The 17,999-nt window shown below is 44.3% G+C and overlaps 1 protein-coding gene across 2 annotated transcripts in view; it reads right to left on the bottom strand.

Annotated features, from left to right (window-relative positions):
- Window positions 1–17,999, bottom strand: part of spg7 (SPG7 matrix AAA peptidase subunit, paraplegin) — a 26,862-nt gene extending 8,863 nt beyond the window's left edge. The window contains exons 1-17 of one of the 2 annotated variants that reach the window (XM_061670127.1): window positions 17,662–17,999; window positions 16,987–17,089; window positions 16,807–16,896; window positions 16,484–16,725; window positions 16,260–16,399; window positions 16,024–16,126; window positions 15,818–15,943; window positions 15,560–15,722; window positions 13,533–13,706; window positions 13,315–13,439; window positions 13,084–13,186; window positions 12,867–12,977; window positions 12,611–12,726; window positions 12,284–12,440; window positions 2,404–2,567; window positions 2,177–2,254; window positions 1,868–2,075 (exon numbers count right to left, since the gene is read on the bottom strand). In XM_061670127.1, the coding sequence (XP_061526111.1) occupies window positions 1,869–2,075; window positions 2,177–2,254; window positions 2,404–2,567; window positions 12,284–12,440; window positions 12,611–12,726; window positions 12,867–12,977; window positions 13,084–13,186; window positions 13,315–13,439; window positions 13,533–13,706; window positions 15,560–15,722; window positions 15,818–15,943; window positions 16,024–16,126; window positions 16,260–16,399; window positions 16,484–16,725; window positions 16,807–16,896; window positions 16,987–17,089; window positions 17,662–17,865 (2,406 nt within the window). In that variant the 5' untranslated portion in view covers window positions 17,866–17,999 and the 3' untranslated portion in view covers window position 1,868. Of the gene's footprint in view, window positions 1–1,467; window positions 2,076–2,176; window positions 2,255–2,403; window positions 2,568–12,283; window positions 12,441–12,610; window positions 12,727–12,866; window positions 12,978–13,083; window positions 13,187–13,314; window positions 13,440–13,532; window positions 13,707–15,559; window positions 15,723–15,817; window positions 15,944–16,023; window positions 16,127–16,259; window positions 16,400–16,483; window positions 16,726–16,806; window positions 16,897–16,986; window positions 17,090–17,661 lie in introns of those variants that run through there. The other variant, XM_061670126.1, reaches the window with a different exon arrangement.

Genomic DNA, 17,999 nt, shown 5'->3' with positions numbered 1-17,999 from the left:
TAATATAGTCAGCTCGAGCTGCGAGGAATGCAAAGTTATCAATGTCCTTTCACCATCGTTCCTGTCATACTGTGTTGTTTTCGCACATTAAGGAGAAAAGTCCTGTTTTTGTTTTAATTCCCCATTTTTAAAAACACCATTCAAGCAAAAAGTTTTTGCTCATGTTTTTGAGATTGTACGGTGACAGCTGCAGCTGGCTAGGCTGAATGGGTAGCAAAAATGGGGAAATAGAATGCCAGTCATTTGAGAGTAACAGGCAGCTGAAGCCTAATGGTTAAGATCATCACCTGCCACAATGGGGAACCTAGGTTCAAGACCCCGACCGGACCATCCGCCAACATCCACCGGACTCACGTTCCCCCCTCCCCCCCGTTGTCCCCTCTAGATGTGTGCAAATTTTCAGAGCCGTAGGTCATACGGATCACCAAGTAGTCCGTTGATGTACTTTCAGCATCGTTCTAGTGGGTGCTGTCGAGACATTTTTTTGGAAATTGCGCCCGAAAACATGAAATAATAAAATTCTTCACCAGGCCCGATGTGCGAGCCAAATTCCGGGAATTTTCGTGCACGTTTAGTGCCTCAAAAATGGCTTTGTTTGTGATGACTAAAATAACCATGACCATTTTCTGTGCCACTTATCGTCATGGGCGTGCTGGAGCCTATCCCAGCTATCTTCGGGCGAGAGGCGGGATACACACTGAACTGGTTACCAGCCACTTGCAGGGCAAATATAACCAAAGCAACCGTTCACACCTACGGGTAATTTAGAGTCTTCAATCAACCTACCACGCATGTTTTTGCGATGTGGGAGGAAACCAGAGTACCTGGAGAAAACTCACGCAGGCACGGTGAGAAAATGCAAACTCCACACAGGCGGGGACGGGATTTGAACCTCGGTCTTCAACAATTAGTGTCCTCAGTTACCAAACGTTTATTGAATGTTGTTAAAAGAAAAGGTGATGTAACACAGTGGTAAACATGACCCTGTCCCAGCTTTTTTGGAACATGTTGCAGCCATAAAATTCTAAGTTAATGATTAGTTGCTAAAAACAATAAAGTTTATCAGTTTGAACATTAAATATATTCTCTTTGTAGTCTATTCAATTAAATATAGGTTGAACATGATTTGCAAATCATTGTATTCTGTTTTTATTTATGTTGAACACAGCATCCCAACTTCATTGAAATTGGGGTTGTATATGTGCCCTCCGATTGGGTGGCGACTAGTTCAGGGTGTACCCCGCCTCTCGCCCAGTCTGCTGGGATAGTCTCCAGTCCAGCACGCTTGCGACCCTAGTGAGGATAAGCGGTATGGCAAATGGATTGATGGATGTTTTACATCCATCAATACATACCTCAATGCTTTAGTGTACAGTACACGTGAGACATCCTCCAAAAAAGTAGAACAATGCCCATTGAAAGCATTTTAGCACGTAGCCTAAAATGAGTTACAAACTCCTAAAAGCATTGCATTGAAAAGTTGTATTAAGGTTTTCAAGGTTTCAAGCAAACCTACATAAGCTTTTCCTTCTCCTGTCATCTGACAAATTCAATAGTTGAGTACACAAAACGTAAGAAACATCTGCCATTGAGTTGCAACTGACATAAGCTATGTGTCCACTTCTTAGGAATTGTGAGTTTACTACAAACATAAGACAAATGTTCAGATTCTATCCAACCTATACTTGCAGAGTGTTTGCTTGTTTCAGTCTGTTTCAGACTCCTGAGCTAGAGCGGAGTTGTTACTAGAACACCAAAAATTACAGTTTGATGACATTATATGCGCATCATTTGCACGTTTGTTGAAAATGTCTTCACTCCACGATTAAATAAAAAAATTTAGCAGCTGAGAAAGTCTGACGCATACTTCAGATCATCTCTGGATTCATGTCGTCTTCATTGCGTCTGCGTGAAGGTGGCTGTGGTTCGTCTTCGCCTGTGTCTTGTTTGTCCCTCTGAGCTTCTACCCAGCTCTGTGGGGCGATCATCTTCTTTGGCCCATGAGGTGGAGGACCCAGCAAAGCCTCTATGTCATCATAGTTCACCACCTCTCGCTCTAACAGAGCATTGGCCAACTGCAGGATTAAATTGCAGCAAAATTAAAACGGTGGCAACCACCTCAATGAATGTACAGAAATGTAGAAAATATACACTACAGAGAGAAGAGTGAGCATACCAATGTCAACTTGTCTCTGTTGTCCATGAGCAGCTTCTCTGTATGCCGATAGGCGCGAGCTATCAACATTTTAGCCTCCTAAAAGCACAAATGTTATAATGTTACAAAACTGCATAAAAGGACAAGATATTTCTGGACAAAATTATAGCAATATTTATAAGAAATCCCAACGTTTACAGTCTACTAAAATTGGGCAACAGAAGAGAAATTACAAATTTGGAACCTACGTGGTCCATCTGCTGCTGGAGTGCTTGGCTGAAAGGTCTCCGCCCAATAGCACCTTGCTCCTCTGTTTCGGGGAATGAAACTTGGCCGACACTGTTACACATGCCGTACTGCTTCACCATTGAGTAGGCCACGCGTGTCACCTTACGTAGGTCATCCTGAGCTCCTGGGGATGCAGGTGAACACAATATTTCAATCAATTTGAGGGTTAAATAGAAACAAAATCTGTCATGACTATAATTCCATGAATTTGATTTGATTTTACTATTCTCTTAAAACGAATTGAATTTGAGACCATTGGCTTTAGCTGATTTTTTTGTGTAAAAAATCAGGATTGTTTAGCCATGTTTATATACTTACAATGTGGCTAATTAGTGTAACTGTTTTACACGTATATTTTTTTCAGCTAATACATTGTCATTCATATTCATTAAAAACATTTTTGTTGTAAAGCATGTTATTTTTAAAGTGAGTGAAAATGTTTGACTTTTCCCAAGGGGACAAATAAAGCATGCATCAACAGAGCTGCCAACCTACAGAAATTCACTTCCAGAACAATTTGTCCGAAGTCGTCTGAATTTCTATATCCAAAATCAAAATTTATCATCAAAAATTAGTTATCAAAATTTTGTCAGTAACATTACCGCAGGACAGTTATTGCTGTATATTATGTAATATAATAAAGCAAAGCAAATGTATTTATATAGCGCATTTCATACACAAGGTAACTCTATGTGCTTTACATGATTAAAAGTATTTTAAAAAAACAAAGAAAAAAAACAGCTTATAAACATTTAACCCAAGAGAAAAAAAATTAAAGTACAATTAAAACAGTGTACAGTGCAAGAAATACCATCTAAAAGTGGAAATGAAGAAAAACCTGGACTTTAAAACATTCACAGTTGGGGCTGATGTCACTTCTGTTGGCAACTTATTCCATGTGTGTGCAGCATAATAGCTAAATGCTGCTTCACCATGTTTGCTTTGGACTCTGTGTTCAACTATTTGACCTGAGTCTGTCGATCTCAGAGCCCTACTGGGTTTATATTCCATCAGTACTCAGGACCTAAACCATTGAGTGATTTATAGACCAGTAGGAGAACTTTGAAATATATTCTGAAGCTGACTGGAAGTCAGTGTAAAGAATATAGAATTGGAGTAATACGCTCTGACCTCTTTGTTCTGGTCAGAACCCAAGCTGCAGGATTCTGAATGAGCTGCAGCTGTTTAATGCTGTTTTTGTGGAGTCCAGTCAGAAGACCATTACAATAGTTAAGTCGACTTGAGCTAAAAGCTTGGATGAGCTTTTCCTGGTCTGCCTAACATGCAAGCCTTCACTCTGGATATGTTCTTTAGATGGTAGAAGGCAGTTTTAGTAATTTATTTGACATGACTGTTGGAAGTCAGGTCGGAATCTATCAGAACAGCAAAGTTTCGGACTTGGTCTTGGTTTTTTAAAGAGAGTGACTCCAGGTATTTATTAACAGCAATCCTCTTTTCTTTATTGCCAAAAACAAATATCTCAGTTTTGTTGTGGTTTAATTGAAGAAAATTTTGGCTCATCCAGTTATCTGTTTTATACAGTGACACAACACCTCAACAGAACTGTAGTCATCTGGAGACACTGCTAGATATAACTGTGTGTCATCTGCATAGCTATGATTGTCAAAATTAAAGTTCTGAAGAATTTGACCCAAGGATAGCATATACAGGCTGAACAGGAGGGGTCCAAGAACTGACCCTTGAGGGACCCCATAGGTCATTGCCATTCGATGACATTGAACACTTCCAATGGTTACAAAATAACTGATTGTATTTATTCACTAAAATAAGAAAATTCATTGCATTTTTAGCTGATAGGAGTTCTGGATCTATCTGATTTAGGGGGGTTGTGAGCTTGTCAACCACAGCAAACAGAGTGCGAGTATTGTTGAAGAGAGGTTAAATGTGTCTAGTATAGCAGACAGTTCTTTAAATTTTTTCCCCCATGTTATTGTCAACAGAATGTTAAAGTCTCCCATTATGACAAAATAGTTGTAGTTGTAGCCCCTCCTTGAGCCGTTACCTTATCGTGGTGGAGGGGTTTGTGTGTCTCAATGATCCTAGGAGCGAAGTTGTCTAGGGCTTTATGTCCCTGGCAGGGTCAACCATGACAAACAGGTCCTAGGTGAGGGACCAGACAAAGCATGGCTCAAAGACCCCTTATGATGACGACAAACATTGGACTCGGTTTTCCCTTGCCCGGACACGGGTCACCGGGGCCCCCCTCTGGAGGCAGGCTTGGAGGTGGGGCTCGAAGACGGGGGCCCAACCGGGCACAGCCCGAAAGGGTAACGTGGATCCCCCTTCCCATGGGCTCACCACCTGCGGGAGGGGCCATAGGGGTCGGGTGCAGTATGAGCTGGGCGGTGGCCGAAGGCGGGGACCTTGGCGATCCGAAACCCGGCTACAGAAGCTGGCTATAGGGACGTGGAATGTCACCTCTCCGGCAGGGAAGGAGCCCGAGCTGGTGTCTGAGGTCGAGAAGTTCCGACTAGATATAGTCGGACTCGCCTCCACACACAGCCTGGGCTCTGGTACCAGTCCTCTTGAGAGGGGTTGGACTCTCTTCCACTCTGGAGTTGCCCACAGTGAGAGGAGCCGAGCAGGTGCGGGTATACTTATTGCCCCCCCGGCTCGGCGCCTTTATGTTGGGGTTCACCCCGGTGGTCGAGAGGGTATCCTCCCTCCACCTTCGTGCGGGGGGACGGGTCCTGACTGATGTTTGCGCTTATGTACCAAACAGTAGTTCAGAGTACCTACACTTTTTGGAGTCCTTGGAGGGGGTGCTGGAGAGCGCTCCCGGTGGGGACTCCATCGTTCTGCTGGTGGACTTCAATGCTCACGTGGGCAATGACAGTGAGACCTGGAAGGGCGTGATTGGGAGGAACGACACCCCCGATCAGAACCCGAGCGGTGTTCTGTTATTGGACTTCTGTGCTCATCACGTATCGTCCATAACAAACACCATGTTCAAGCATAAGGGTGGACACCCTACGTTGCAGTTCGATGATCGCCTTTGTGGTCCTGTCATCGGACTTCCAGCCGCATGTCTTGGACACTAGGGTTAAGAGAGGGGCGGAGCTGTCAACTGATCACCACCTGGTGGTAAGTTGGCTCCGATGGTGGGGGAAGATGCCGTTCCGACGTGGCAGGCCCAAACGTATTGTGAGGGTCTGCTGGGAATGTCTTGCAGAATCCCCTGTCAGAAGGAGTTTCAACTCCCACCTCCGACAGAACTTTGCTCACGTTCCGGGAGAGGCGGGGGATATCGGGTCCGAGTGGACCATGTTCTGGGCCTCCATTGCTGAGGCGGCCGACCGCAGCTGTGGCCGTAAGGTAGTCGGTGCCTGTCGTGGCGACAATCCCCGAACCCGTTGAAGGATGCCGTCAAGTTGAAGAAGGAGTCGTATCGGGCCTTTTTGGCCTGTGGGACTCCTGAGGCAGCTGATGGGTACCAGCTGGCCAAGCGGAATGCAGCTTTGGTGGTCGCTGAAGCAAAAACCCGGGTATGGGAGGAGTTTGGTGAGGCCAAGGAGAAAGACTTCCGGACGGCTTCGAGGAAATTCTGGTCCACCAGCCGGCGTCTCAGGTGGGGGAAGCAGTGCACCACCAACACTGTGTATAGTGAGGATGGGGCGCTGCTGACCTCGACTCGGGACGTTGTGAGTCGGTGGGGAGAATACTTCGAAGAGCTCCTCAATTCCAGCGACATGCCTTCCCATGAGGAAGCAGAGTCTGGGTTCTCTGAGGCGGGCTCTCCTATCTCTGGGGTTGAGGTCACCGACGTGGTTAAAAAGCTCCTCGGTGGCAAGGCCCCGGGGGTGGATGAGATTCGCCCGGAGTTCCTAAAGGCTCTGGATGTTGTGGGGCTGTCCTGGTTGACACGCCTCTGCAACAACGCGTGGACATCGGTGACAGTGCCTCTGGATTGGCAGACTGGGGTGGTGGTCCCCCTTTTTAAGAATGGGGACCGGAGGGGAGGGTGTGTTCCAACTACAGGGGGATCACACTCCTCAGCCTCCCCGGTAAGGTCTATTCAGGGGTGCTGGAGAGGAGGGTCCGTCGGGAAGTCGAATCTCAGATCCAGGAGGAGAAGTGTGGTTTTCGTCCTGGCCGTGGAACAGTGGACCAGCCCTACACCCTCGGCAGGGTCCTCGAGGGTGCATGGGAGTTCGCCCAACCAGTCTACATGTGTTTTGTGGACTTGGAGAAGGCATTCGACTCGTTCCCGGTGAGGGTTGGACTCCCCCAAGGCTGCCCTTTGTCACAGATTCTGTTCATAACTTTTAACTTTTAACCTTGAAATTCTGTCCATAAATGTTATGAACAGAATTCAAGGCGCAGCCGAGGCGTAGAGGGGGTCCGGTTTGGTGGCCTCAGTATTGCATCTCTGCTTTTTGCAGATGATGTTTCTGTTGGCTTCATCAAGCCGTGATCACCAACTCTCACTGCAGTGGTTCGCAGCAGAGTGTGACGCGGCTGGGATGAGAATCAGCACCTCCAAATCCGAGACCTCAGTCGGAAAAGGGTGGCGTGCCCTCTCCAGGTCGGGGATGAGATCCTGCCCCAAGTGGAGGAGTTAAAGTATGTTGGGGTCTTGTTCACGAGTGAGGAGAGAATGGAACGGGAGATCGACAGGCGGATCGATGCAGCGTCTGCAGCGATGCGAACTTTGTATCGGTCCGTTGTGGTAAAGAAGGAGCTAACCCGAAAGGCGAAGCTCTCGATTTACCGGTCGATCTACGTTCCTACCCTCACCTATGGTCACGAGCTGTGGGTCGTGACCGAAAGAACAAGATCCCGGATACAAGCGGCCAAAATGAGTTTCCTCCGCAGGGGCTCTCCCTTAGAGATAGGGTGAGAAGCTCGGTCATCCGGGAGCATCTCAAAGTAGAGCTGCTGCTCCTCCACATCGAAAGGAGCCAGATGAGGTGGCTGGGGCATCTGATTCGGATGCCTCCCGGACGCCTCCCTGGTGAGGTGTTCCAGGCAGGTCCCACCGGGAGGAGACCCCGGGGACGACCCAGGACACGCTGGAGAGACTACGTCTTTCGGCTGGCCTGGGAACGGCTCGGGATCCCCCGGAAGAGCTGGATAAAGTGGCTGGGGAGAGGGAAGTCTGGGCGTCCCTGGTAAAGCTACTGCCCCCGTGACCCGACCTCAGATAAGCGGTAGAAAATGGATGGATGGATAGTTGTAGTCGGTACAAATAACTGACAGCAGTTCTGAAAAATCCTCCATAAATTTTCTATTGTATATTGGAAGTCAAAAAAATATTAAAACCACAACCTTTGGGCCACCTTTAACTAAAAAACAGAGATATTCAAAAGAGCTAAAATACATCCATCCATCCATATTTCTTACCGCTTATCCTCACTAGGGTCGCGGGCTGCTGGAGCCTATCCCAGCTATCTTCGGGCAGGTACACCCTGAACTGGTCGCCTGCCAATCGCAGGGCACATAGAAACAAACAACCATTCGCACTCACTTTCACACCTACGGGCAATGTAGTCTCCAATCAACCGAACACACATGTTTTTGGGATGTGGGAGGAAACCGGAGTGCCTGGAGAAAACCCACCCAGGCACGGGGAGAACATGGAAACTCCACACAGGCGGGGGCCGGGATTTGAAGAACTGTGAGGCAGATGTGCCAACCAGTCCTGCAGAGCTAAAATCACCCAGTATAATTTCATTACATTGATATAATGACTTAAAAATAACAGCAATACCACCGCCTTTTTTCCCTAGTCGACACTTGTTCATAAAATTAAAATTTGTTGGTGTTGCCTCATTTAAAATGGTATTACAACTACTTTCTGTTAACCACGTTTCATTTAGTAACAAAAAGTCCAGATCACAGGTTGTAATGATGTCATTAATCAACATAGATTTATTACCCTGTGACCTGATATTGAAAAGAGCTACTCTCCTAGAGATAACTGGAGACAATGGTTTGATAGATTAATATTTTATCATCACTAAATTTGTAGTTCTACTTTTTTGTGTCATATTTCTTTGGCCAACTTTCTGTCCCTTGTAATTACAGGGATGAAAAATGCCTGCTCTTCATTGGGTATGACTTATTCTGGAAAAGACCCTGTAGATATCAGTCAGATTCGCAGATAAGATTCTTCATGGGTGGAGGAGGGACCCTTCGCATCTTAGTGGAGGGTGGTTTCAGGTGAGGGGGGGATGGGAGGAAGACCTTGGTGTGGTATGGGCTGGACTCCAATATTGACAATAGCCTTCACCCTGTCCGTCAGACCTAACATGGCATTTAGGCTATTAGAGAGTGAGTTTTGCATTGGGCTTTGCTCCAACGGGGCAGGGAGGGGTGTGGGCGATTGAAAGTGCTGCCTCTCATTTGGTTCCTGCAGTTGGTTGAATTACGCTGATAAATCCATCTGCGCCTCATGTCGCCTTATCTCTTCCTCCTCCAGTTGTTTGGGAACAACTGCATCTTTCTTTCCTTCAGCAGTGTCAACAAAGCCAGTGTTTTCCTTTCTGGTCGCTGAATGACGTACACAGAAAAAAATGTTGGCAGCCAACAACTTAACCCGTTGTCTATTTTGACAGAAACCGTCTGCCTTGTAAAGATGTCTGCGCTCCCAAAAAAAGCGGAAATTGTCAATGAAATTCACGGATAGTACAGTACACATTTCTTTGAGCCACTTACTTACGTGACTGAGCCTACTGAAACGTTCACCTCCAACTCGTACCGTTGGGAGAGGTCCACTTATACAAACATCAAAGGTATGAAAAAGGTGACCAAAAAACAAAAAAAAACATTGTGGTGGGTCTGTGGGCCGCTGCAGATAATTTTTTTTTATTTTAACATAAATTTAGCAATCTGGAAGACTCTGAAGAGTACAATAAGGCAAAATAAACAAATGCTTCACGCAGGAAAAACATTTATTTACAACGCTCAAATGCGTGTTGATGTACAAATTTAAGATTAAAATTAAATTTGTCTAATTTCTTTTCTTTTTTGCTCTGGCCTCCAACGTGAGCCAGGCCCATTTCCACCTGCACCTGATGCCTGCTTAAAGCTGTGCCACATGAACAGCATCCTCCTCATTAAGCACTCTCATTCTGGAAAATAATTGACTAAAATCATTGTCTATTCAACGCGAAAATACAAAATACGACACTGGCTCATCTGAGGAGCTAAAATGTTGCTTAAATGTAAGAGTAGCAATAGAGGATGTCCGCTCCAGAGGTGGGTAGAGTATCCAATCATTGTACTCCAGTATGTGTACCGTTAATTGACAATAATGTGACTCAAGTAAAAGTAAAAAGTATTCCTCCAAAAAATTACTTAAGACGAAAAAGTACACAGTGAAATAATTACAAGTACTGATTAACTTACTGATAACACAGCTTAAATATCAATAATTTCTTTAAACATTACAAAATAAAATGTGAAGGTGCAAATTTTGAAGTCGCTGTGTGCGTGCGTGTGTATGTTTGTGCGTGTGTATGTGTATGCACAGTCAAAAATACCAAAAAACATCTGCAATTTACTGCACGGTGTTTTCTCAAGTTAAAAGTGAGCTGAAATATCCCTGTAGATAGTGCCAGACAAATACTACAATATATGAAAGCTGCTGTTTTTGTTCATCGAAATGTAAACAAGAGTAGCGAGCCGTTGCCTTCAATGGTAACGACGACCTTCCCAACATAGTAGCCGCGTAGGCACGACGATCATCTCATCTAGTGTTAATACCTATGCCCGGGAAGCCCAATAGAAGACGTGTGAGGTCATGTGACTTTCTTGTCTCGTTTGAGTGGTGAACTAGACTTAAACGTCACTAGTGCTTAAATTGGATTGGCGCAAACAGCGCCCAATGCGGAAGTCGAAGTCTCGCGCACGAAATAGTTGATAAATAAGCAATAATTGATAAATAAAAGTAGCGAGCAACATTTAGATCATTGTAATGGCGTAAAGGTACCGTTACTTCTTAACTCATCAACTCCTGTGACTTATCCAAAGCAGGTACCAAGCGCATAGGCGGAACCACAGGCCAATGCGCTCGCATATTAGTCCGCTGCGGAGTAATATTCACAATTACATCTGTGCGTGGATGGTGGATGTGTGGCAGGCCCGGACCATGTGTCCCCATCCTGCCTCAAAGTCTGCGCGGACCAGCTCGCTCCAGTCTTCACTCAGATCTTCAATAGATCTCTGGAACTGTGCGAAGTTCCATCCTGTTTCAAACGCTCCACCATCATTCCAGTCCCCAAGAAACCTGCAATCTCGGGTCTGAATGACTACAGGCCTGTCGCTTTGACATCTGTGGTCATGAAGTCCTTTGAACGTCTCTTGCTGGACCACCTCAAGAGTGTCACAGGTCACCTGCTGGACCCCCTGTAGTTTGCCTACCAAGCGAACAGGTCTGCGGATGATGCAGTCAACATGGGACTGCACTTCATCCTAGAACACCTCGACAGTGCAGGTACCTACGCGAGGATCCTGTTCGTGGACTTCAGCTCAGCGTTCAACACCATCATCCCTGAACTCCTTTCATCCAAGCTTCTCCAGCTCAGTGCCTCACCTGCCATCTGCCAGTGGATTTACAGCTTTCTGACGGGCAGGACACAGCAGGTCAGGCTGGGGGAGGCCACCTCATTCACACGCAGCATCAGCACTGGGGCGCCCCAAGGTTGTGTCCTCTCTCCGCTGCTCTTCTCTCTCTACACGAACGATTGCACCTCAGCGAACCCGACTGCTGAGACAGTTCTACACAGCGGTCATCGAATCAGTCCTGTGTTCTTCCATCACAGTCTGGTTCGGTGCTGCTACAAAAAAGGACAAACTCCGACTGCAACGGACAATCAAAACTGCTGAAAGGATTGTCAGTACCCCCCTACCCACCATTGAGGACTTGCACGCTGCCAGAACTAAGACAAGGGCGTGAAAAATCCTCTCGGACCCTCCGCACCCCGGTCACCAGCTCTTCCAGCTCCTTCCCTCAGGTAGGCGCTACCGATCAATGCAAACTAGAACTAGTAGACATTCCAACAGCTTCTTCCCTCTTGCGATCAACTTCTTAAACACCTAACCTATAATACCATTTCAACAAGCTGGCAATTTTTTTATTTTTTTTGACTGAGTTCGTTGTCACATTTCTGTGGGGCCAATTATGTATTACTCGTGCACTCACTGTAGTTGTCTCGCCATGCTGCACTATTTGTATATACTGGCCACTCATGCCAGAGTAGCATCTGCTCCATTTGCACACTGTTTGAGGAGTATCTGTAACATTTGCACAACCAACATTGTCCCAGATTATCGCACTACTGGTCACTTTAAACCGCATACACTCCTTGAAGTCTCAGCGCCCCTTGCACATGGTCATTGCACCGGTCAATTGCAATATTAGTCATTCGAACTGCTCTAAGTGCTAGAGGACTCTGCATCTTTTTGCACAATTGTTTTTTGTCAATGTCTTTGTCTCCAAAGTGTTCTGTAAATTGACTGTCTGTTGTACTAGAGCGGCTCCAACTACTGGAGACAAATTCCTTGTGTGTTTTGGACATACTTTTTTTTAACTCTCTTTTTTAGTCACAGTGGCCGGACACAGCACCGCACTGGCCGTAACGTCGGATGCTGGATTTTCTTCTCGGCTACTATCTGGACCAATTGGTGTTACAGCCGCAACGAGTCAACATTCAGTAACAAAATACGGACGTTCTGTAACATTTGGCAGCTCTGCATCTATCTATCCATCGGTTGTTGAGATTGCATCACATTACCCACAGTGCATCCGTTTTGGTAGCAGAGAACTATATTACAGGAAGATAGAGTGCATATTAGAGTACTGTCGGTGGTGTATACCTGTTGTAACCTTGTTAAAGGTAATTGCTTCTGCAGCCCTTCCTCCCAGAGCCATGCACATCCGCTCAAACAGCTGCTCCTTGGTGAACAGGTACTGATCACGTGGCAAGATCTGGGCAAACCCCAGGGCCGCATTTGTCCGAGGAGCAATGGACACCTGAACCAACCAAAGAATCAGAAAGTAGTTGTTTTTTTCCCCACTAGATGTACACATACCCTCTCGTTTTGTGGTGAGTACTTAAGTGAGTGGGTTAGTTACACTGGGCCTCTTACACAAGACAGGAACAACTATTTAACTGAACACAAATAAATTATGTGGTTTCTTACCTTCATGACTGCCTCTGTGTGCTCAAGCAGCCACCCAACTAAAGCATGCCCCGATTCATGGAAGGCAACCACCCTCTGCTCCTCTTTGGAGAGGATCTTACTCTTCTTTACGCTTCCTAAAAAACACATTTACACACATGTACACAAAGAATCATGTAAAATCAAGTTTGAGCTCCAGCTCACGTGACCTGAGTGAGGATAAGCAATAGGTATAGAAAATGGATGGATGGACACGAGAAAGTAGATTCTACTGTACCTGCTATTACTCTCTCCACTGCATACTCAAAGTTGAAAGTATCAATTGACTTGTGCCTCTCTCTGGCAGCATGCAGGGCAGCTTCGTTACATATATTAGCAATGTCAGCGCCTGTATACACAATTATAGTGAGGCACTGACATTTCTCAGTTACGTACGATTAAGAAGTTACGGATGATTGGACACAGCTATAGACAAAATGCAAGCATTAAAATACCACTGAAGCCAGGAGTGAGCTCAGCCAAGCGCAGTGAGTAGAAGTTGGCTGGTTGAGTAAGTTTCAAGATCTTCAGATGCTGCTCAAAAATTTCCATCCTCTCCTAAAAAAAAACAAGCTTTGATTAATTAAAATGAGGCTCTGGAGTCATTTTAAATAGGTATACAACTGTACAACAGCTTAAGTTGGTGCAAAATTCAAGTTGGGTTCATTAAGTATGCCTCCGGGGACCTGCAAGGTTGGAAGATCAATGAAGATGTGCCGGTCCAATCTGCCAGGTCTCATCAGAGCGTTATCCAAAATGTCTGCTCTGTTTGTGGAGGCCAGGACAATCACATGGTCAGTCGTTCCCATCCCTGCAGAAGAAAACCAAAGTTATAAGTAATTCCTCTGCTAAGAGAACACACCTTTAATGACAAAATTATGCTGTTATCCTAATTGGAACCGACCGTCCATCTCAACCAGCAGCTGGTTGAGTGTCTGCTCCTCCTCGGTATTGGAGAACCCAGACATGTTGGTTGAGCGCTTCTTCCCTACAGCATCAATCTCATCAATGTAGACAATGCAGGGCGCCCGGCCACGAGCCTCCTTGAAAAGGCTCCTCACCCTGGCAGCACCCAGACCTAACAACATTTGTATGTTTTATTTCTTTTTTGAAGAGCCAACGGCTATACTGGAGCTTTTATTTTAATGCCAAAATTATATTTTAAAAGATTTTCTATGGCTACTAAATCAATTACAATGGTCACATCTGTGCAGCAGAGGGCGCTCTGACTGCATTGGTTAAGACAGACTGAACAACTGCAAAGGTATAAAAAGCTAAGAGCAAAGACACACACACACACACATGTAGACAGACAAACACCCGGTAAGGACATGCAATAACTAACCAAGAGAACAAGATACGAGGACAGAAAAGGGCAAGACAGGATGTGGAAAAATGAGCAAGGCAGTGCTACTGACAAGTGGTGTGGTGGGATTCTTTTTTTAGTGTCTAAACACCTGTAAGAACATGTGAACTGATATGTTAGTATAACCTGTCTCGTTATTAGTGATCTCAGCACAAGCAATTGAAGCCTATAATGTGTCTAATGAACTTATTAGTGAATTAACACAATGCAAACAGCAATGCAGGATAAGACAGGGTGGTCAGTCACACATGCCAACAATACCTATAAAATAGGAATGCTTTTTTCCACCGATAACTGATAAGTTGCTACTTTCTACAAGCCAATACCGATACTCAATATTGTTTTTTAAATTATTTATATCAGGAGTCTTCAACGATTTCCAAACAAGGACCCCCAAACTGATGGAAAGCTGGAGAAGGGACCCCCCCCCCCACTTATGTATACTGTATATAATTGTGTTTTATATCAAAATTTATATAAAAAGGAATATATTTGTCATAAAATATAATTAAAAGTATTACACTAATATTATACAATTTATCACATATCATAGGCATTCAACATATGTAATGTAACATAATTTAAATAAAATAATGGCTTTTTATTGTCACAATAAAAGTACAAAAGGATTTACATGAGATGTATAAATGTATTTTATAATTATAAACCTCCATAAAAGCAAGAAAAGAACACCTTGTCTCCAGCTTTCTTTATGAGTCCGCTGGCTGCCGAGCTTCACATAGTTACGCGTTGTGAGGACAGCACAACTTTAGCCAATGAACTTCTCTGTTTTTCTTCTCGAACTTGAATAATACACAGGTTCAAATATTAATGTTTTTTTTAATTTTTAAACAAAATAAGAACGGGCGATTATTCATGTAAATTTTTATTTTAAATCATTTCAATTTGTGGCTGAGTGAAGAGTGGCGGGAACGAAGGGGTGTTGCTCCTGAGCCGGCAGACAAGCGGCATTTGTGGATACGGACTCGAGGGCCGTTGTGTGTCTTGCTGTTAATTCCACTTGTAGATGATCGAATTTATTATCCAGTGAGCGAACGTTGCAAAGGAAGATGTGTAGGAGGGGTGTTCTGCAGGGGTTAGCATTTACCTTAACTGTTAGGCCACTGTGACAACCGTGTTTGCATGCGGCCAAATCGCACCTGCTCGCTCCTGTGTGACTCCGCTGTTTCGTAGACCGCCGGGTCTTGTCGAGAGCTACTCTCCGAAGGATGCAAGCTCAGAGTCACTCGATGCTCGTAATTTCAGCAGGTGCTGGTGATCATCTGCTAATTTACTGCAGATATTGACTATTTTTGGTGTTGTAGGATAAGAATTTTGGAGAAAATATCCATGACTGTACCAAGCCAATGCAAGCAGCAGCTGCTGACAACCAGCACACCACTGAATAATACGGCTCTTGTTATCGGTCCAGTTTTTTTCGGTATCGGACTGATAAGTGTGACATCACCCCTCCCCACCCCCCCTCAATATCGGGCTGATAACTATCGGCCCCTTATCATGCATCCCCACTATAAAAATATGTATCTACAGAACCATACACATACCTCCAATGACCTCAACAAATTCTGAGCCAGCCATTGCCAGGAATGGGACCTGTGCCTCTGTGGCAACAGCCTTCGCTAGCAGAGTTTTTCCACAGCCTGGGGGTCCGAGCAGCAATGCCCCCTTTGGAACCTTGGCTCCCAGAAGGAGGTATCGCTCAGGATTCTGAAGACAATATGAACACAACTTTGTGAATTTCAGTTGTATTTGCCAGCTTTTACTGTCAGAAAGTCACAACTCTAAAGAGTGATGCCTCTCACCTTGAGATAGTCAACAAATTCTTTCACTTCCATCTTTGCCTCATGCATGCCTGCGACGTCTTTAAAGCTCACACCCTTACCCGACTTGCCATCCACAATGGTGAATTTGGCCATCTTAAGCTGATTCTGTAAAGCAGCGTTTAGAATTCCCAGAATTGTGACTTTGTTTGAACAAAGAGTAACACAAGCAAATATCAATCACTTACAAATGCACTGAAGCCACCCTCTCTGCCACCCATGCCTGCCAAACGAAAGATGTACCAGAGAATAGCCACGCCAATTGCCGCCATCCCAAGAGCATACAATGCGCTGCAATTAAACATGAAGAGACACAATACAAAAAACAAATGAAGTTAAAGGGAAGTTATGATTTGAAAAAATAATCACACTCATGCCACGAATAAAAAAAACATTTAAAAAAATAAATAAAAAAGGCTCTTACTTTCCAAAAAATCCAGTGCGTTTGTAGGAGACAGGTATCCGGTCCTTTGTGTCAATATTCAGCTCCTCCTCAGCAGCCCTCAGCTTCTCCTCAAATTTGTCTATGTTGGCGACTTGCATTCGATACATGAGTGCAAGCCTCTACCAAAAACAGATTAAATTTGGGAGAATTAGTCTTCATAAATCAGAAAGCTTTGATTTGACATTTGTTCATATGAAGCGTACAGGCCTGCCAAAGATCACTGCCCCAGGGTGAAGGTAGATTTCGACAATGTCACTTTCAGGCACCACCTGGACACGTGACACCTCTCCCTTAGCCAACATCTCATTAACAAAATCATTCCAAGAGATGTTACCACCGCTGGTGTTAATCGAGTTTAGAAGGCTCATGATGAGTGCTATTATGAAAAGGGTCCGCAGGCGCTCTCTGTACATCTGGTCTTCCTGCTCGCGACGTTTCTTTTCCTCTGAGAAAGAAAATTGTGGAGATAGTGGATTGTTATGAGCATGAAGAGGACGATATTTTATGTAATCCAGTGCAGTCTTACCTTCATCTTCCTCTGGGGTTTTTCCTTTTGGTTTATTGTTTTTATCTTTTGTTTCTTTAGACTGGGATGTACTGAAGAAGTTTGTTGCCCCTGGAATAAAATAGTACAGGTTTCCATGAAATGTTGTGGGATTGGGAAATAAAGCACAGATTATTGTAGTGGTAAAAAATATAAGATTACCTAATAAATTTACTAAACCCACGGGATTTGTAAACAGATTGTTCCTGACTAACTCGCTGCTGATTCCAGCCAGCGTGAGCCTCATTGGTCTGTAGAGAAGACTCTGGAATGGAAACAAATCAGATGGTGTGTAAAAAATGTAATCTTGATTGTAGAAAGAGTTTTTGTTTTTGTTATTTTGTAGGTACCTGATAGTAAAGCAAAGCTAATTTATGTATATAGCGCATTTCATACACAAGTTAACTCAATGTGATTTACATGATTAAAAGCATTTAATAACGAAGAAAAAAAGCCAATAAACATTTAAAACAAAGAAAAAATAAATACAACTACAATTAAAACATCATACAGTGCAAGAAATATGTCCTAAGTATATATATCCTTCTAGATACAGTAACCGTTGATTTTTAAGTCTCTTATTATTGTTATGCTGTAATAACACCATCACCGCTGTTCTTAAAAAAGCCAAACAACTGAAAGGCACATGAGAGCGTTGGACAGCTACATTTAAAGACAGCAATTGAAAAAAAAAAAATCACCATAAACAAATTTTGCATTGCAGTGGCGATACTTAAACCGCTATCACCTTAAATGTACTATATCTTCTGCAAATACTTTGATTGTACTGAGTCAGACATTTTGTAGCTTTGTTAGACATGTTCGAGCGTTTCTTACCTGGATTACTTTTCGACGCTGTCCAGTAAGAGTCCTCTCGGACACTGCAAAAAGCATCTTTCTTAAAAGCACATTGTTGACGGTGTCACTCGACGTCGCCCTGCGGGCTAATATGTGACAGTTTTGCCTTGACCATGTCCACGCTAAGCTTCTTTTATATTTCGTACAAAGACTAACACGATGCTGCAACAACGACGCTGCCATAATCTCAATCGGCACAAAGCTATTTAAAATGAATGCACACTGTCGACATTATATTTTAGATTCACACCTTTATTTAACCATGTCGCTCTAAGCTAGCCTACCCTGCAATGTTATTCAACAGCGTGACGCAGACG

This window comes from Phycodurus eques, chromosome 2 (assembly GCF_024500275.1).
Source record: "Phycodurus eques isolate BA_2022a chromosome 2, UOR_Pequ_1.1, whole genome shotgun sequence".
Lineage (NCBI taxonomy): Eukaryota > Metazoa > Chordata > Actinopteri > Syngnathiformes > Syngnathidae > Phycodurus > Phycodurus eques.
Note: the sequence above shows the minus strand (reverse complement) of the source record. Positions and strands in the feature narration are given on the sequence as shown.